Source organism: Catharus ustulatus, chromosome Z (assembly GCF_009819885.2).
Source record: "Catharus ustulatus isolate bCatUst1 chromosome Z, bCatUst1.pri.v2, whole genome shotgun sequence".
Classification (NCBI taxonomy): Eukaryota; Metazoa; Chordata; class Aves; order Passeriformes; family Turdidae; genus Catharus; species Catharus ustulatus.
In genome coordinates, this window is record NC_046262.2 from 66,419,199 (window position 1) to 66,437,323 (window position 18,125).

Here is an 18,125-nt window from a genome sequence, read left to right on the forward strand (position 1 = left end):
TAAGACCACTGATCTGGAATACAGATGCAGGAACCTCCGCAATACTGGAGGAAATAGCTATGTGTCACTTACACCCCTGCAAGTCCAGGGGGATGGGTGGGATTCACTGAAGGGTGCTGAGGGAGTGGCTGCAGACAGATATTGCAAAATTCACTCTGAAACAGCTTTTGATTGTGAAGTAGAGCTTCTCAACCTGCTACTCTAGCAAGAGACCAGAAAGAACCAAGAGGCAAACCAAGTGGGCAGAGAGTGACTCTGCCTGAGTGCTTCAACTTTTAAAGAGCCTGGGGCACTTCCACAGCCCCTGCCATTCTATTTTCCAACTTCAGGAAGAGAGTTAACAATTTTGGGCAGATAGATGTGGAATACAATATCATTCTGAGTTACTCAGGACAGTGTTGATCTGCTGGATGATTGGAAGGCTCTGCAGAGAAATCTGAACAGGTTGTATCACTGGGCAGAAGACAGTTATATGACGTTCAACATGGCCAAGGGCTAGGTCCTGCCCTTGCGTCACAACAACCTGTACAGTGCTACAGGTTTGAAGAAGAGTGTCTGAAAAGATGCACAGTGGGAAGTAATCGTAGAATCACAGAACAGCTTGGGTTAGAAGGGACCTTAAAGGTCATCTTGTTCCACCTCCTCTGCCGTGGTAAAGGACACTTTTGAGTAGACCAAGTTGCTCAAATCCCCTTGCCTGGAACAGTGCCGGGTATGGGGCATCCAGAACTCCATTTGCCATTGCCTCCAAACCCTCAAAGTAAGGAATTTCTGTTTAATCTCTAATACAAACCATCCTTTTTCAGTTTAGCACCACTCTGCTTTGTCTTGTGTCTCCACACTCTTGTAAAAAGCCCCTCTCCAGCTCTCTTGTTGGCTCCTTTTAGATACTGTAAGACTGCTCTAAGGTATCCCTGGAGTCTGATCTACAACCCCAACTCTCTCAGCCTGTTTTCATAGTAGAGATGCTCCATCCCTGTAATCACCTTACCAGCTTCCTCTGGACTCACTTCAATTTGTTGACATACTTCCTGTGCTGGACCCCAGAGGTGAATGCAGGGTTCCAGGTAGAGTCTCACCAGAGCAGAGCAGAGGGGCAGAATCCCCTCCCTTCCCTGCTGCCCATGATGCTTTGGATGCTGCCCAGGACATGTTTGGCTTTCTGGGCTCTCACCTGCCAGCACCCCCAAATCCTTCTCACAGAGCTGCTCTCCATCTGATCATCCCCAGTCTGTGCTGATACTAGGGATTCCATAGGCCAAGTGTAGGACCTTACCCTTGGCCTCGTTGAACCTCATGAGGTTTTCATGGTCCCACTTCTTCAGTTTATCCAGATCCCTTTGGATAGCACCTGTTGTTCTGGTGTGGATTTGGTCTTGTTGGTTGACAGCAGCTGAACATGAACATTTAAGTGTCCAGGTGACCAAGAAGGCCAATGGCATCAGCACTGGAGTGGCCAGCAGGACCAGGGCAGGGATTGTCCTACTGTACTTGGCACTGGTGAGGCCACTCCTCAAGTTTTGTGTCCCATTTTACAGCCTCTCACTAGAGGAAGGACACTGAGGGGCTGGGGCGTATTCGGAGAAGAACAATAGAGCTGGAGAAGGGCCTAGAGAGTTAAGTTCTATGAGGAGCAGGAGGTTATTTATACTGGAGGAAGGAGGCTCAAGGATGACCTTATCATTCTCAACAGCTACCTGAAAGGAGGTTGTGACGAGGGTTGGTCTTTTTTCTTGAAGCTGTGCTGGAGAAGCTTAGATTGTATATTAAGAATCATTTCTTCACTAAAAGAGGTTATCAAGCATTGCACCTAGGGAATTCATTGAGTTGTCATCCCTGGTGGTGTTTAAAACATGTGTAGATGTGGTGCTTAAGGGACATGGTTATGTGCTGGGCTTGGCAGTGCTGGGTTTATGTTGCATCTTGATGATCTAAAAGAGTCTTTTTAACCCAAATGATTCTGTGATTCCTTGTAAAGAGACCAAGGTTTGAGCTGACTGGCTCAGGTTTGTGTAGTAGTTCAGCAACAGCTGACATACAGTCTTTCTTCACACTTGGTATTAAGTTTTGCACTCTCTGTTCTCCCTATAAATCTGTTGAATTGTACTCAGATCTGATGGGAGCACTGAAGTAATTTGTGTGTTCTGCATTCTGCAAGTACAACTCCTTAAACTGGGTTTGTACTTGGGGATTTGATGACATGATTGTTGTTGCAACATCTCCCTTAAAAAGATTATATTTGTTATTATTTTACTACCTGTGGTAAACTGTTTTTCTTTGTTATAGATATTGGCATTCACTTTTGCAAAACCATGTTCTATGTGTTTAGGGAGAAACTCATCCGCCTTCAGCATGAGAACAAGATGTTAAAATTGAACCAAGAGGGTTCTGACAATGAGAAGATTGCCTTATTGCAGAGCCTTCTTGATGATGCAAACTTACGGAAGAATGAACTGGAGACAGAAAACAGGTAAGAAATTTTGTCCTCTGCTTCAACTGAGTTTCCTACAGGCTGGAGAAGAAAGACATGGATTTAATGGAATTAGTCACAAGGATGTGATTACAGGACTGCAGAGTCTTTTGTATGAGTAAAGTCCGAGGGATAGAGACTAATGTAGCCTAGAAAAGCAAAGGCTTAGATTATATCTTATCGATGTATCTTGTCAAAGTGTATGATGGGAAGGTCTAAAGAAGGTGGAGACAGACTCTTGTCAATAATACACAGGAACAGGGCAAGAGGCTGTAGGCAGAGCTTGAAACACATTATATTTCATCTAAATGTAAGAATGTATTCTTTTTCTCATGGTGGGGGCTGTTGAACTCTGGAATATGTTGCCCAGAGAAGTTGTCTCCATTCTTGTAGATATTTAAAACCCAGCAGGGCATATACCTTGGCAGCCTTCTGTAGCTGACCCTGCTGGGTTGAGCCAATCAGCATACAGATATCTGTGGGACCAGAGAGAGTGCTTCAGAGCATGCCACCATATTTGGCTAATAGTGATGTGAAGCTGCTTTCTAAGCTTTGAATCTGTTCTTTATCTAATCTTCCCTTATCTTCCCCTTCAACTGGGGGAGGTGCCTGAAGCCTGAAAAGAGGTAAATACTGCAGTCACCTTCAAGAAAGACAAGGAAAAAAGCATGAGGAACTACAGAGATTGGTCAGCTGCAGCTTGCTTTCCAGAAATTTCACAAAGCAAGTCCATCTGGAATCTATTTCCAGCTGCATGAGGGACAGTAAAGTAATTGTCAAATGTCAGCATGAATTTATTCAGAGCAAATCATGCCTAACTAATCCAGTTGACTTGACAATGAGATGACAGCACATGTGAAGAAGGGTGAAACAGAACTGTACTTAGCTTTAGCAAAACCTTTGATAAAGTGTCCCATGGTATCCTTATGTTCAGAATGGCTGGGTATTAGCTAAGTGGACTGTAAAGTGAGCAAAAAAAATTGATTGGACAGTGATCAGATAGCTGAGCCTAAAATAGTATTGTCAGTGAAATGAAACCCTACTGGCACCCAGTTCCTCACTCATCAGTACCAGTGCTGTTCATCGCTTTTATTAACAACTTCACTGATGAGAGGGACTACACTCTTAACAAGTTTGAGAATGGTAGCACTTTGAGATGTCCTGAAAGGGAAGGCTGTAATTCACAGCGCAACAGTCCAGCGAAATGAACTGATGGGACCCCTGTCCCTGGCTATGGAGCAGCTCTACTCTGTTATCTGGGGACCTTGCAGCTTACTGTGGTCTGGACTGTTCTCACTGAGGTGCAGGCAGTCTGTCTGGGAAAATGATTGTTCACCTTTCACCAGTACTTAAGATACCACATCTGGACAGAGCACGTAATTTTGGATTCCCTTGTACCAAAGAGATGTAGATGTGTAGCATGTGCTGCTAAAGTGTGCGACACTGGAATGTGTACTACGTGGGATAAAACTTGAGAACTGGGTTTGTCCAGGCCAAAGGAAAGGTGACGTGGAGAAGAGTGTACTGTGAACTGCATCTGCCTTATGGGAAGGTAGAAAGAAGACAGATTTGGACTGTTTCAAGAAATTAATAGTGGAAGGACAAGAGGCAACAGACAAAACAGGGAATATGGGTCTGAGCTCTAGAAGAGAAACCCAAAGAAACTGTTAGACCTCTGTCCTTACAAGTGCTCAAACCTGGTACTGGATATGGTTCCTAGCAATCTTCTGTAAGTGCACCTGCTTTAAGGAGGAGGTTGGATCTAGGCAACCTGTGGACATCCCTTCCAACCTACAGGTTTATAGGGTTCTGTAATGTGTAAAAACATAAGCTAGTGGCTCTCACACAGTAAAACTGTTAAAGGTCAGTGTTTCATGTATATAGAGAAGATTTCTGCATGCATTTAAATTGTTAAGGAATATGAGAATGTTCTGGATGAACATCTGGGTGTTATAATCTCTTAAACTTCTGTAAGATCCAACTACTGCTGTAATTTTTTTGTGAGTAATTTACTGCATTATATTTTTTTGGTAGATGATCTGAAAACACTGGACCCTAAAAATCTGAGACTTCCTCTTACAGTTGTGGTTTTTTTCTGAAAAACAAATATTGTCTTTTTCCAGATTGGTGAATCAGAGACTTCTGGAAGTACAGTCCCAGGTTGAAGAACTACAAAAGTCTTTGCAGGATCAAGGTTCAAAAGCTGAAGATGTAAGTAGAAATGTACATCAAATTTACATTCAAGTAGCTACCATTTTTGAAACTTTCACCTTTTTGTAAAAAAAAAATAAGTAAAAGAATTATAGAAACTGAGATTTCTAATAGTTTAGTGCATTTAAATTGTGCTTCTCTAACTAGGATGTAAGACAGTTGTCTAGAATAGAAAACCATCCTATGTAGAAAAGGTGTCACTTATGTTTTATTTAAATAATTTTATCTGTTGCAATAGAAAACTCAGCATTCAAATTATTTAATTAGAATAGAGAACTTTACAGGGAATTGAGGAAATGTTGATTCTCTATGAATAAAGCATCTCAAGTTGTTTTGGGTTTAGTTTTCTTAATGAAAGTTAAGGCCTTTCAAGCCACTGGAAAGTCTGTAATTCTTCATGTAAATGTATTTCAGAATGAAAAAATGCCAGTTAGACCAAAACTAAAAAAAAAAGTGAAATAATTATGCCCTCAACACAATGCAGCATTTTCTGTTTCTGTATACCGAGTTAACTTTATTTTAAATGTTAAGACATATTGTAACTTAGTGTGGAAAACAACTTTCAGTTTTCCACTCAAAAATTGTTTATTACCTCCTGTATTTCAAAAAAGAAGCTCTAGAACTTTCTTCAAGCAGTGATTTGTTGGACTGTACATGCATAATATGCTTACAATCTCAGTGTGTCATGTTGGTAATTGGCAACAAACTGTAATGTGCTGCATTCTATTTTTGTGGGTTTGTTTTAACTAATTTATATTAAATAGTGAAAGTTTTTTATTAGATGCTTATGTTAATTTAAGATGGTGTTAAATTTAGTTTACCCTTTTAATTTTCAGAATAAACTATATGAATGTGAAACACCTAGTTGATTTTCCTCAGTAACTTGGAATGTGTTTTAGGATGCACCTTAAAATAGGTCTATTCTGAGATGTTCTTTCTTATTTTGATTGTTGGCCAAAATATTCTCTGGAAGAACAAGAATATGAAAGAATTTTTCTTGGATACTGAGTATTGTAAATGATACCTGTCAAATTGTATTTAGTTTTATTTACTGCAGCTGTGTCCATTTTGAGGCTCTGGTTGGGGCAGTAATTTAGGGTGTGTCTGCACTCATGGCTTCTGTGTTGGTCTGGTCATAGCAGTGGTGATTTATGGGCACTGATCCCATGGCCTGTTTTGCTGAGTTAGATCTGTAGGATTTAATTTACTCTGAAGGAAGCACAAGAGTGTAGACTCAGGAAAGTGTTGAGGATGCAAGAACCTCTGACGTTGTAGTCTCCTGATGCAATCTCCCTTGTAAAACAGAGCAAACCTCTTGAGTTAAACCCAGCTGCTCAAGTAGATTGAAGTGCTGAGACTACCTGAGTTACCTGTAGGATAGCCATACAGAAAAAAGTGATTCTTCAGAAACATATGAAAAAGCAATGAGAGAGACACAGCATACAGTTCACCAGTATATAATTTTTAGTTCACTTCCTCTGTTTTTTGCTGTTTTTCTGCAACAATGCACTGAAATTCGTATTTTTATGTACTTATACTGTAAATGTGCTCAATCTAGAAAATTGACATTTCATTTTAATTCAGTCCAGAAATGTATGGTGAGACCTCAGGTTTGCTCTTCGTTGGGTTTTTTTGGGGTTGGGTTTTTTGTTTTTGTTTTTTTTTTTTTTGACCTTTTTTCTTTTAAGTTTTGTTTGGTTTTAAAACTGAAGTCATTTTTAGACATGCCCAAAAAGTATAGTGTCGTAACGCAGTAGACAAGTGTCCTTGCAGTGTTACATGCTGTGTGCCAAGGTCCACAAGCGCAAGCATGATTTTTTGCCGAGGTGCAATAGAAGGCAGCTGTGCCGTTAGGCCTGTAACGGGCACTGACACATTCTGACAGAATGCATGATTAGTCCATCCCTTGTGTTACCTTGCTAACCAGGCAAAGGCTCCTTACCCCTATCTTTCAGACTACAGAATCAACTCAGTTATGTCTGGTGTGCTCAGAATAGGTTTGATTTATTTTCCTCCAGAATGCAGTAGTCATGTGGGTACACTCAGCAGTTACCTGAACAGCTTTGATTACATAATTTGCATGTCTTATCACTGTCTTTTATCATCCTTTTTCTCCTGTTCTATGCCCTAATCCCTTCCTATATAAATACCCTGCCTTCAGTTATTCCTGCTCCATTTGTTAAATCCATCCTGCATCTAATGTTTTTTCAAAATGTAGCATATATACAGCCTTGGCCTTACATGCTGTTACTGATACAACATCTCCCTAAAAGGTTCCTAGAACTCTGTTACCTCTTCAGTTACCCATGAAGTTCAGCAACTTTTTCATTTGGTGAGGCACTGGGACAAGTTGCCCAGGGAAGTTGTGGATGACCCGTCCAAGGAATATTCAGGGCTGGGTTGGACAGAGCTCTGAGCAGCTTGATCTACTTGAAGGTGTCCCTGCTCGTTGCAGGGCTTTGGACTTTGTGATCTTTGAAAGTCCTTTCCAACCCAAACCGTTCTATAATTACTCTCAGCATCCTTGGATTTCACTATCCATCATGGTGCTGTTTTGTGACTTTAATCACCCCACAGTGTTAGCAATCTCATCCAGCAGTCTTCTGAAGTGATAACCCATAGTTTCCCACACCCTACTATGTTAGCTTAACCTCTGGCCAGAATCTGGCCATCTGCCCCAATCTTAGCATCTGAAACAAAACCAAATTTTGCCCTGAAAAGGGGGACAGACTTGTCCTTTTGGCTTGTTTAAGCATGAAAGGAACTTCAAGCAAAAATCCTTTTATTTCTGTAGTGTTTAGGAGACTCATCTTCCTATAGAATGACGATTATAGTAATTACATTTTAGATTTGTACGAGTCTTTAAATCTTACAGATACTGCAAAAATCCCAGAAGTAATGTTTGCCCATTTGTAGAGTGATCTGTTTGAATTTATCTGACAAATATATACAGGAGCTTTGGGTGCCTAGAATGGCACATTGAGTGTTTTAGTTTCTTTCTTAATCATGTGACTTGGGTGAATGAATTGGGTAAACTAATTTCTGCTTCTATTAATTGTTTATTACAATTAGTTTCTTGGTTGTGAAAACATGATCTGTCCAACTGGGAGAGGGGTTAGTCACTCAACAGTGTAGGTACTAGGTAAATAATACAACAGTGGAATCAGTGTTGACTGGTAGTTGTGTCTGTTTCAAGATAAATCCAAGTGCAATATAAGGCTGCAAAAAAAAAAAAGCTGAGGTAATTTTGATTTTGTTTCCTTAGGGAGATGGACACAGCTTCCGACTTTTTCCCTTTGTTGTCCTGACCAAGCTGGTAGTCCCCTAAATGATCAGATATAAGTGATGGAGACAGTTCAGATGATTTGTGACTGATTAAAATGCATGCAAATATATTTTGTTACAGAAAAGGTGGTGTTGCTGCAGTAGTTCAGAGGGAAAGAAAAAGACCAGATGGTCAAAACCTGCAGATCCTTAGCTGCTGTAAATTTCTGACTGCGAAGTCAGTAGAGTCATCTTGACTTGTTTCTATGGCTCCCCACCTTTCTTGTTGTGCAATAAGAAAATCACTCTTGTAATTATGAAAAAACATGCCCCAGGAATGTGATCAAAGACAGTATTTTGAAGTATAACCAAACTGAAAAAGCTTTTTGAGTGCACGCAGTAATTTTTTTCTGTTAGCAAGGTAACTAAATCTTTGTTGAGAGAACATTGGAGAAAAAACAATGAAGTAATTTTGTTGATGATTTTATCTTATATTTTGTGCTGTGGACCATCAGTCACAAGCCACATGCTAACATTTTCATGTAGTTAATACTATATAAATACAAACTAAAAAGGCAGTTGCAGATTTCAATATTCTACATTTGCTTTGTATTCAGTCAGTGTGGCAATAACACAATTCAGCATCACACCACAAAAACACCTGCATCTCTTAATTCTGGTTGTAGCCCAACAGAATGGCTATTTTACTTGGTTTTGTTAGTTGATTGATTTTTGTTTTAAAATTAGTTTCCAAAATAGCAGTTGCTTTTCTTTGGAATTCTGATTTAAACACAATGATTTGTAAATGTGCTTCTTTATTATCTTTTTATTTTTGGGTTTAGTGACATGTTTTAGAAAATGTTACAAGATTAAATTGCTCATGAGAACAGAGGAAGAAATTGCACATGCGTGAAAAGTACATAGCTTTAACTTTTTCTGTTCATGACTTTCTAAATAGTTTCTTCTGTTGGCTGCTGTTTTGCTTTATACTAATGTCATCTCTGTTTCTTGGCATGGGCTTCTGCTCAAGGCTATTGTGAGTATGGCTTTCTATTTACTTAACACTATTTTCAGTTCATAGACATTTATTGGATTTGGGTTTTTTTCCTTTTGAAAGATACTCACTGTGTATGAAGTGAGTTTAAAATTTAAAAATTACTTCAAAGTTTTTATTCAAAGAGCTTATCTAAATATGATTTAACCAGAAAGTGGCACACTCAAAGTTGTACAGTGATTTTTATGTATCTGTAATCAATCTGATAAGAAACACAAAAAAGGTGACTTTTTTGCTACGCTGCAGTTAGAAATACTCTACTCCTTCTAGTTTCTGTGGGGATGGGAATTTACTTCAACTAATTTGCTACATGTCTTCATGCAAGTTGCAATGCAATGTTGGTAGGACAGCTCTTGTAAATTCTGCTGCACTTTCCAATACAAAGTACTGAACAAATTAAAACAACTGCCTTAGAATTCTGTCATTTACAGATTTTGCTTTTATTGGTCTAGTTCCTGGGAAAATATTTATAAAGTTCTAAAGGGTTCTAAATTTAATAAAGTCACACAGCTGTGAAGAGAAAGGGTGCTACCACAGAGGCTTTACAGTTGTGATCTAAAACTGAAGTAAAGAAGTTGGATTTTGGATAGAATGTCAAAATTGCATGTTTTAAAATATTTTTTTAGTATGTTAAAGCTTCAAAATACATTAAAATAAAACATTTAACTTTCTATTTTAGTCAGTTCTTCTGAAAAAGAAACTTGAAGAACATCTGTAAGTATTTTTATTTGCCTATTTTGTTTGCAGTTTAAAATGATGTGTTTTTCCATATAGTGAGGAAGGCAGACATTCATTAATCATGGATCTGGAAAATATACAGCTAAGAGAGATTAGATAACACAGGAATATTTGGGAATCTGCTGCTCATATTCTACCTTTTTCCCAGAGAAAATTATTATGGAAGTAAGAGCGATGAGGGAGCCATCATTTTGTGTTGGGTAGAAAACTTCACTTAATATTGTGCAAATCTTTCCTCAAGAGGATTAAGTACAGCAATTTCACGAATAGAAGCCACAGCAATTTGACCAAAATTTTGGTGGAAACCCGGAAGTGCGGCTAATACTCGGGGGCAGCTAATACATGAACAATATTCTAAAAGCTGCCAACACGGAAGTGAGAGCCCGCGGCAGCCCCAAGCCAAGCTGGAGCCCGGCCAGCCCCGGCAGAGGTGGGAAAGCCTGGCAGAGGCGGGGTCAGCGGTGCGGGGGGCGGGTGGCAGAGCCTGGGCCAGCAGGGTAGGGCAGGGGGGGCGGCAGAGCCCAGACCAGCAGGGTGGGGGAGCCCGGGAGAACCGGGGCTAGCAGTGCAGGGAAGCCCAGCAGAACTGGGACTGGCAGTGCAGGGGAGCCTGGCTGCGCAGGGGAGGATGGCAGAAGCAGGAAGCCCTGCGGGCGGGGCTGCCTGGTGGCAGGGGGAACCCAGCAGAACCGGGGCCAGCAGCGTGGGGGAGCCTGGCAGTGCAGGGGCCTGCAGTGCCTGCCAGGGCGAGCAAACGCGGCGGCGGCGGTGCAGACGGGAGGTGGGGGCAAGTGAGCCTGGCGGCAGCAGCACCGCCCGGCCGACCCCGAGCAGCCCCGCCGAGCCGTAGTGCCGAACTGGGCCACCCAACCCCGTCAGCAACCATGAGCGGGCCAAGCCTGCCTGGCCCTGCCCCGAGCCAGTAAACCCCGCTATGCCACGATCCTGTTATTAATTGGCAAATTTGTGGAAGTTGCACACGGATCCTCGCTACGAACGAAAGTGCGGCTAATATTCGAGTGCGGCTTATTTATTGACAAAGACATCAACATTGTCGACGCACCAGAAGTGCGGCTTATACTCCGTGCGGCTTGTATTCGTGAAATTACTGTAAATTTTTTTTAGGAAAGCATGTTAGTATGAAAAAAATTAATTTGTTTACTCTTTGATATACATTATAGTGTAGAAGGTAATACTTGAGAAAGTGCTATCATTTTATTGTGCTGTTTTTGCACATCTTTGACTTTCCTAAAAGAGTGTTTTTTGACTGTCTTGCAAAAAGAAGTTTCTGTTGCCTTTGGGTTAACCATTCTTTCATCAATGTAATATCATTTATGAGTATTCAGTTTAAACCCTCATTGTACAATTAACTCTGAAATTCTAAATTAAGTACAGCTATTGACTAAGGAACTGTTTGCTGTTGCAGTTGTCCATACAGAATGTTGTTTTTCATCTTATCTAACAAATATTTCTACAGTGATACTGTCACTTGTCCTCATGCTCCACAGGGAAAAAAAATCAATCATGCCTTTAGAAATAATCTCTGGGAATTTTCTGTACTGCTTAGTGCTCATTTCAAGCACAGTATTACTACTGGGGAAACAATATGTGCTTCTGTGGTTTGTAACAGTGAGAAGCTCCATGAAGCTAACAATGAACTACAGAAGAAACGAGCTATTATTGAAGATTTGGAACCAAGATGCAACAACAGTTGTGAGTTACCTGTGCAGTCCATTTCTTTTCTCTGTAAATGATTTCATGTGCAACATATTTAACTGTAATACCTAAAGGAGGTGTCAGGTAAGCAAAACGTACATTTTTAATGGAAGTGACATGTATGTAGTTAATTTCTCTGGAAACTAGGCTAACCAAAAAGTTGCTTTTAATGCTTGAAGTGTATGGGAATAACGTTTTAGAAACACTGTAGTAAGAAATCATAGAATGCTAAGAGGTTAGAATGAACCTTAAAGATCATCTATTCCCAAACCCCAATGACATTGGTCATAGAAATGCCAGCTCACTGCAATACCTTCTGTTGAACCTCAGCTTTTCTTTACTGTCATGTCTCATAAGACCCTAATTTAGAAGATCCTTGCTGTTGTCACTGACTCATTTTTACTTCCAGTGTATATTCCCTCAATGTGTTATCAAAAATGTGTTGTAATTTGAGCAGAATTTCCGTTACTGATGGAAGAGAATATAAGATATGTATCGTATTGATCAGAGGGTGTGCAGAACCGAGCATCTAGTTGGTTTTTAGCACATTATTGCTATGTTTTTTCCAGACGTGTTATGAGGGAGGTAGTCTGGATTTTTCAAAATATTAGTTATTCTAGCACAAGGCAAAAGATTGTAACTCGTGGCAGCTTTTCTGGTTTGTGGTAAAGTTATTTTATTCATAGTGAGATGGAAGAAAAAATGCAATTTTGTTTTTTGAGATCTGAGAAGTTGTATAGAAGAGGTAGAAGTAATAGTGGCTTGACATTCTTACACCAACACAGGAAAAATCTGTGCAATTAAATTGTCCTACTGATCTTGATTGCTGCTTAAGAAAATGTGAGGGAGAAATTAAATTTAGTATATTCATATTACAGTTTAGTAGATTTAAGGAGTTCTGCCTCCTAGGAATTATTCCTCTTACATAAAATAGGAAAAATCATATTTGCCTATATTACATGCCAAGATATTATAGTAGCTGTAAGTCATTAGTAAACCCATTTCCTAAATGTGTTCAGTGACATGATTGCTTTATGATTCCATTTTTCTTTATTTGTCATAACTTGAAAAAACAAAATTAAGTTCTAAATAATCAATTTCATGGGTTTTGTAGGAGTATATAATTTTCATGTATTTCTGAACTGTACAGTAATTAAATCTGTGATATCTGTCACATCTGGTTTCTTATGTCAGCTTTTTTAAACTGAAATATTTTAGCTATGTCTTAAGTCTCTTGTAAAACATGAAAATATACATATATAATGATGTTATTTTCCAATGTGTGCATTTTCTGACATAAAGCACTTAAAATTGAGGAATTACAAGAAGCTCTACGGAAAAAGGAGGAGGAAATGAAGCAAATGGAAGAACGATACAAGAAGTATTTGGAAAAGGCCAAAAGTGTAAGTAGATGTGTTCCTCATTAATTATCCTTGTCTGACAGAGACTCTATTACATGTCCACTCTGTGGGAATAAAAATCAAGGAGGTATCTGTATACACACTAATAAGTTAAAGAGAAGGAAACTCCATTGGTTGTCATCTTACTGTTTCAGTATTTAATATGGATTAATTCTGCAGAAAATTACTCCATTTTTGAGACTCTTACGCTTTTTTGCAGTAAAGTTATCTTTTTGACTGGATCACCCACCTTCAATAATTGTTAGCTTTCTCTGATGATGTTCAGCATTCTCTTTTGCCGTTATTGCTTAATATATGCATCTGTCAAGAAGGTTGCTAATACTTAAGTATTGGGGTTATTGTTTTATTTCAGCATCTGGACACAACTCTGAAATAGGTAGAAAGATGAGAAGTCTGTTTCTGTATAGCCGGAGGTTGTTGAAGAGTTTCAAGCCATTTGCTATTAAACGGTTAATAATTCAGATGTTTTGCTGGATTTCTTCTTGGTTTAGCTCTGTTTGCTGGCACTCTTGGATGACACATACAGGGTTCCCTTCATCTTATTAGTAGCATAACAATTATGCATGTGCCAGAGAGTGCTTCTTGGCTTACCAGAGCTACCTAGAAGTTATAGCATCTGATACCCCAGGTAGGTGAATCATGGCAAATATCCAGAAGGATAGAAGCAGTCCTTCCTCTAGCAGGAGAAATTGACAGGCGGGAAAATCATAACTGTAAAGAGAGAAACCTTATAGAAGTTGTGTCAGCATGGCCCCAAGGTAATGTAGCCTGCGTTAGGAGCTACAAATATGACTCTGGGATACTGAACTTTTAGGTATCACATTTTCTTGTCAGTAGTTTTTCCCAGTCTTGCAGAAGAGGACCCTGTACAGATGCTCTGTCATAGTTGATGAGAGAGGTAGAACATATTTTAAGTTACCTTTTTAAAAAATTTCTTAACCTGACTTCAAAGGTTTTAATTCCTTAACAAGATTGTTTTTGCAGGATTTAATAAAAACCAAACTGGTTTTGTCTTACAGGTCATCCGCACATTAGATCCTAAACAGAACCAGGGCGCTGCTCCTGAAATTCAGGCACTGAAAAATCAGTTGCAGGAGCGGGACAGAATGTTTCATTCCCTGGAGGTAGTAATCCTTGTGTTTTGTGGTAAAAACTAATTTTTTTTTTTTTAGTTGGAGACTAACACTTTAATAATTTGGCTTTAAATATATGGATTTTTTGTTTTATAGAAAGAATATGAGAAAACAAAAAGTCAAAGAGAAATGGAGGAGAAATTTATCGTTAGTGCCTGGTACAACATGGTAAGAATCTCACAAACTTTTAATTCATAAGGCAAAAAAAAGGAAATACGCTATTAATACTATTAATACTGTTTGTTTCTGGCATGTTTATAACAGCATTCTTCATTTACAGTATTTTCATTTGAAAAGCATTTTCCAGCACACAAACACAGAAGCAAATACTTTTTAGTAAATTTAGGTTATCTCTATGTAAGAGTGTGTTCCTATAACAACCTTGTGGAAAACAAAAAAAGAAGTTTGTAATTTTCAAGTTTTAAAATCAGAAGTGGCTCAGATCACTATTTTGTAATCCCAGTCCTTCACTTACACAAATACAGTGCCCAAATTTACTTCGATTCACCACTCTCCAGTCTTCCAGTTGTTTCTTATGAAGGGGCACAATCAAAGCAATTCATCTTACTTGCAATTCAGTTGAAGTGCTCTGAGAAATGATCCCTTTAAGTTGGGTGCAAATTTAGCCCCATATGAAGAGTGAGGACATCAGCAAGACCCTCATTTAAATTTTTCAAAGAATAAATTGGGATAGAAGATAGGGTCTATGCAGCCATACAGCTTTTGCTGGGCCTGTGTGGCAGTGGAGTTGTCACCCACATCAGATTGCTTTCAAGACTTCCCTTTGGCGGACTGGTTGCATTGAAACTGCTCTTGATCTGTAACTTGGCATCTGCTCTTGACATCTGTAACTTTAGTGTTTCATTCTGCTCCACCATAGAATTCAAATTTCTCCTCTCTGTATTCCTTTGGAAGAGTTTTCTTCTTGCTATTCTACATCCTTCTTGTGTTCATGAATGGCAAGTCTAAACTCAAGCAGACTGTTTGTGAAGGTATTTTCAAGTGACCAGTGTCCTTGGCCAATTTTATGACATTAGTCCCACTAACAACTCACCTCAACCTTTGTATCATGAACATGAAGATGGTCACTGATAGCTTTGTCAGTATCATTCTGTAATCAGTCTCTGCTTTTATACACAATTGCACAGCCCACCACAGCTTCCTTGATTTCCTCATTGCATTTTTGCATGATGATAACATAGTGTCTCCCAAGATGTGCTTCTGACATATTATCTTGTGTTTCACAGAGGATGACAATTACTCAACTTTTTTCAGAAGAAAAGTACTTTTCTAGGTCAACATGCTGAAAAGAGCCAGGAATTGGGGGGAGCTCTTTTGAAAGGAATTGTCCAATTGCCATGGGAAGCATGTATTGAGTTTTTAGGTGGTTTATCTAAACCTAGAGAATGACTGCAGGGAAGGGAAAGAGTTCCATACAAAGTATTAGGAAGAATATCTTACCTTTGTCTTTGTAAATATGATGCTTTGTATATGGAATTCAAAATAGTTTAGTCAGTGTGGAGACAGAAATAATGAACAAAATGTAAATGAATAAAGTTGTTCAGTGTTTTGTATTGGTATTCACTGAGAATTTCTCTTTGTCCATAGGGGATGACTCTGCATAAAAAAGCAGCAGAAGACAGACTGGCTAGTACAGGCTCAGGACAGTCCTTCCTGGCTAGACAAAGGCAAGCCACGAGCACAAGGAGATCTTACCCTGGTCACGTCCAGCCAGCAACAGCAAGGTAGAGAAGCCTTGCCCTTAGAAAGGAAACTGCCCTGTGATCCAGACCACTTCTATTGCAAGTGACAACATTCAAGGAAAATAAACCAGCATCCTTTCTCTTTCTCCCTTGTTACTGCTATTATTTAACAGTTCAGGAAAGGGTTTTATTATGCTTTCTTATTGCTCTGTAATGCCCTTTGCTCTTATTGTTTTTGGAGTTCATTTCTCTCTGCATTTTCTGAATGTGCCAAAATTTTGGAAACATCTAGGGGAGTGCTGTATAATAACAGTCTTATTTGTATGAAGCCTGGTCTCTTACAAAAAACCTCATGTGGACCATATGATAATGTAGATTTCTCATCACAGTTGTTACTTCTGTGCCTGTAAGGGTTGTTATGCTTTATAAGACTGTTTTTGTTCAAAGGGAATTAGCTTTTTGTTTAATCTCCTATCCTGTTACTTCAGAAAAATGCTGAAATCTCATTACAGAAATGCAAAGTTGGATTATAACATTATTGTGAAATATGTTTCATACTAAAAAACTCACCAATGCAAAAAAGAAAGATTTGGGGTTATTTTTAATCTCTAAGTGCAAAGTTGGCTCTTACTCTTGGCATTTAGGGGAGTAGGATGATCTTTTTCCAGGTTTTTCTTTATCAACTGGTGTTACCTCTTTTGCTGGTAGAGATTAATATTTTCAAATGGTTTATTCCACTCTTCTTTGTCTAGTGTATGCTTAAATACATATTCTGCATAGGTGGAGAAGTATTTAGCGTGTGCTAATCTGCTACTCTATAATCCATTTAAAAAGTACAGTTGTTTTAAAATTTTATGATTATGGATGAACAACACGTAATTGATCAAGGCCCCAATTAATATTGCTAATGTATTCCAGTTGTCATCCCCCACTAAAAGACTTGCTTTTAATATATTGATTCAGGGTATAATTGTATCAGTTGCCTTACTAATGGTACCAGTGCCTTCAGGTGAGTTTATTGCTGACTTTGTTGGAAACTGGCTGTGATTTGTTGTACTGCCTTTTTAGTGTATAGCTGATTAATTGTTGTAACACCTTCATGTTGATCAGTGGATGGAGGCTCCTCCTATTTAGGTTCTGCTGCTACAAAATTATGCTTTTTTCCCTGACCAGTTCTGTGCATTCCCTATCATTTTTGTCAAAGAATTGATGAACACAGAGAACCTGAGTATTGGCTGGAAGATTCATATTCATACATCTTGTTGTGATTCACTTTTAAATCTGGAGACTGGTTCTAAATTTAGGTTTTTATTTAGGGACTGTTTGGACTCTTATGCACATGCAGTCAGTTTATAAATTTATTCTTTCATCTGATTTTAATGTCCTTCTAAGTGGAAACATTTATTTTTGCAAAAATCCCTTTAGAGAAAAGATACTAGCTTTTATCAATCATCTGAATGTCTGTTTTAGTTCAAAACTTGGGTAGAATGAGCAATGGATAATTAAAACAAGCACACCTAGATTAAAGGGTAAAAAACAGGTGAATGACATTTTTAGATACTGTTGTTTATCCTCAAGTGCATCATCTGTTTTAATCTGGGCTGAGAAAAGCATTCAGTATGTGTCTGAAAAATATTTTCAGTTCCGGTTACACCCCTGTCCCCCCAGCAAACAGATGCTGAATTCTACATATAGTTTTGTCTTTTATTCCTCACATTTGGGAAAAGATGGTTTTCTAACAGTTTTCTGTACTTACGCAGTGTATGACTGGTATGGGCTGTGCTTACAAAAATTAGATGAGACATTGCAAGTTTCTTGTGTGCAAAAGGTTAACAATGCAGAGAAACTTGTGGATAATTTCTGTAGCTCAGTGAGGTGATACACTCAATCTGCTGTCTCTTATTGAGATTCGAAATGCTCTGAATACAAAATGGTGTCTATAATTATCTAGACAATTACTGTTTGTGTGGGATATCTTTTTCTGATCTTGTTGTGCAATCGATTTTAATAACTTGAAGAACTCTTTACCACATGCTATATGTGAACAGGAGCAAGACCACTTTTCTGAGGGAATTTTATGTTCTTGTTTGAGGTTACAGCATTTTACATCACTCAGATCAGGAACCTAAGAATACCTAAAGCTACATTTTAATTTAGCTAACTTTTTCTGTTACTAAACTACCAAGGGCTACTTGTGAAAGAAAGGGATGGAACTTTAATGGGAAGTTTTATCTCTTAATTTTGTCTAGTAATTTAATTATTTAATTGCTGTTAATTAGGTGCAGGTCGAAAAGAGTTTGAACACCATCAGCACAGTAGAATGAAAGTAATTGCTTTTATTATGTTAATATTTGTTTTACTGTTTTGCCTCCAAAGTTTTGATGACAGGCTAGAGAGTTAGTAGATGAACAGATG

At 38.7% G+C, this 18,125-nt stretch overlaps 1 protein-coding gene across 4 annotated transcripts in view; it reads left to right on the forward strand.

Annotated features, from left to right (window-relative positions):
* HOOK3 (hook microtubule tethering protein 3) overlaps nucleotides 1–18,125 on the forward strand; it is an 86,835-nt gene that overhangs the window by 60,149 nt on the left and 8,561 nt on the right. For 2 of the 4 annotated variants that reach the window (XM_033084701.1, XM_033084704.1), the window contains 9 exons: nucleotides 2,330–2,470; nucleotides 4,594–4,681; nucleotides 8,976–8,981; nucleotides 9,679–9,713; nucleotides 11,368–11,450; nucleotides 12,756–12,856; nucleotides 13,894–13,998; nucleotides 14,104–14,175; nucleotides 15,616–15,752. In XM_033084701.1, the coding sequence (XP_032940592.1) occupies nucleotides 2,330–2,470; nucleotides 4,594–4,681; nucleotides 8,976–8,981; nucleotides 9,679–9,713; nucleotides 11,368–11,450; nucleotides 12,756–12,856; nucleotides 13,894–13,998; nucleotides 14,104–14,175; nucleotides 15,616–15,752 (768 nt within the window). Of the gene's footprint in view, nucleotides 1–2,329; nucleotides 2,471–4,593; nucleotides 4,682–8,903; nucleotides 8,982–9,678; nucleotides 9,714–11,367; nucleotides 11,451–12,755; nucleotides 12,857–13,893; nucleotides 13,999–14,103; nucleotides 14,176–15,615; nucleotides 15,753–18,125 lie in introns of all 4 variants that reach the window. The other 2 variants (XM_033084700.1, XM_033084702.1) reach the window with 2 other exon arrangements.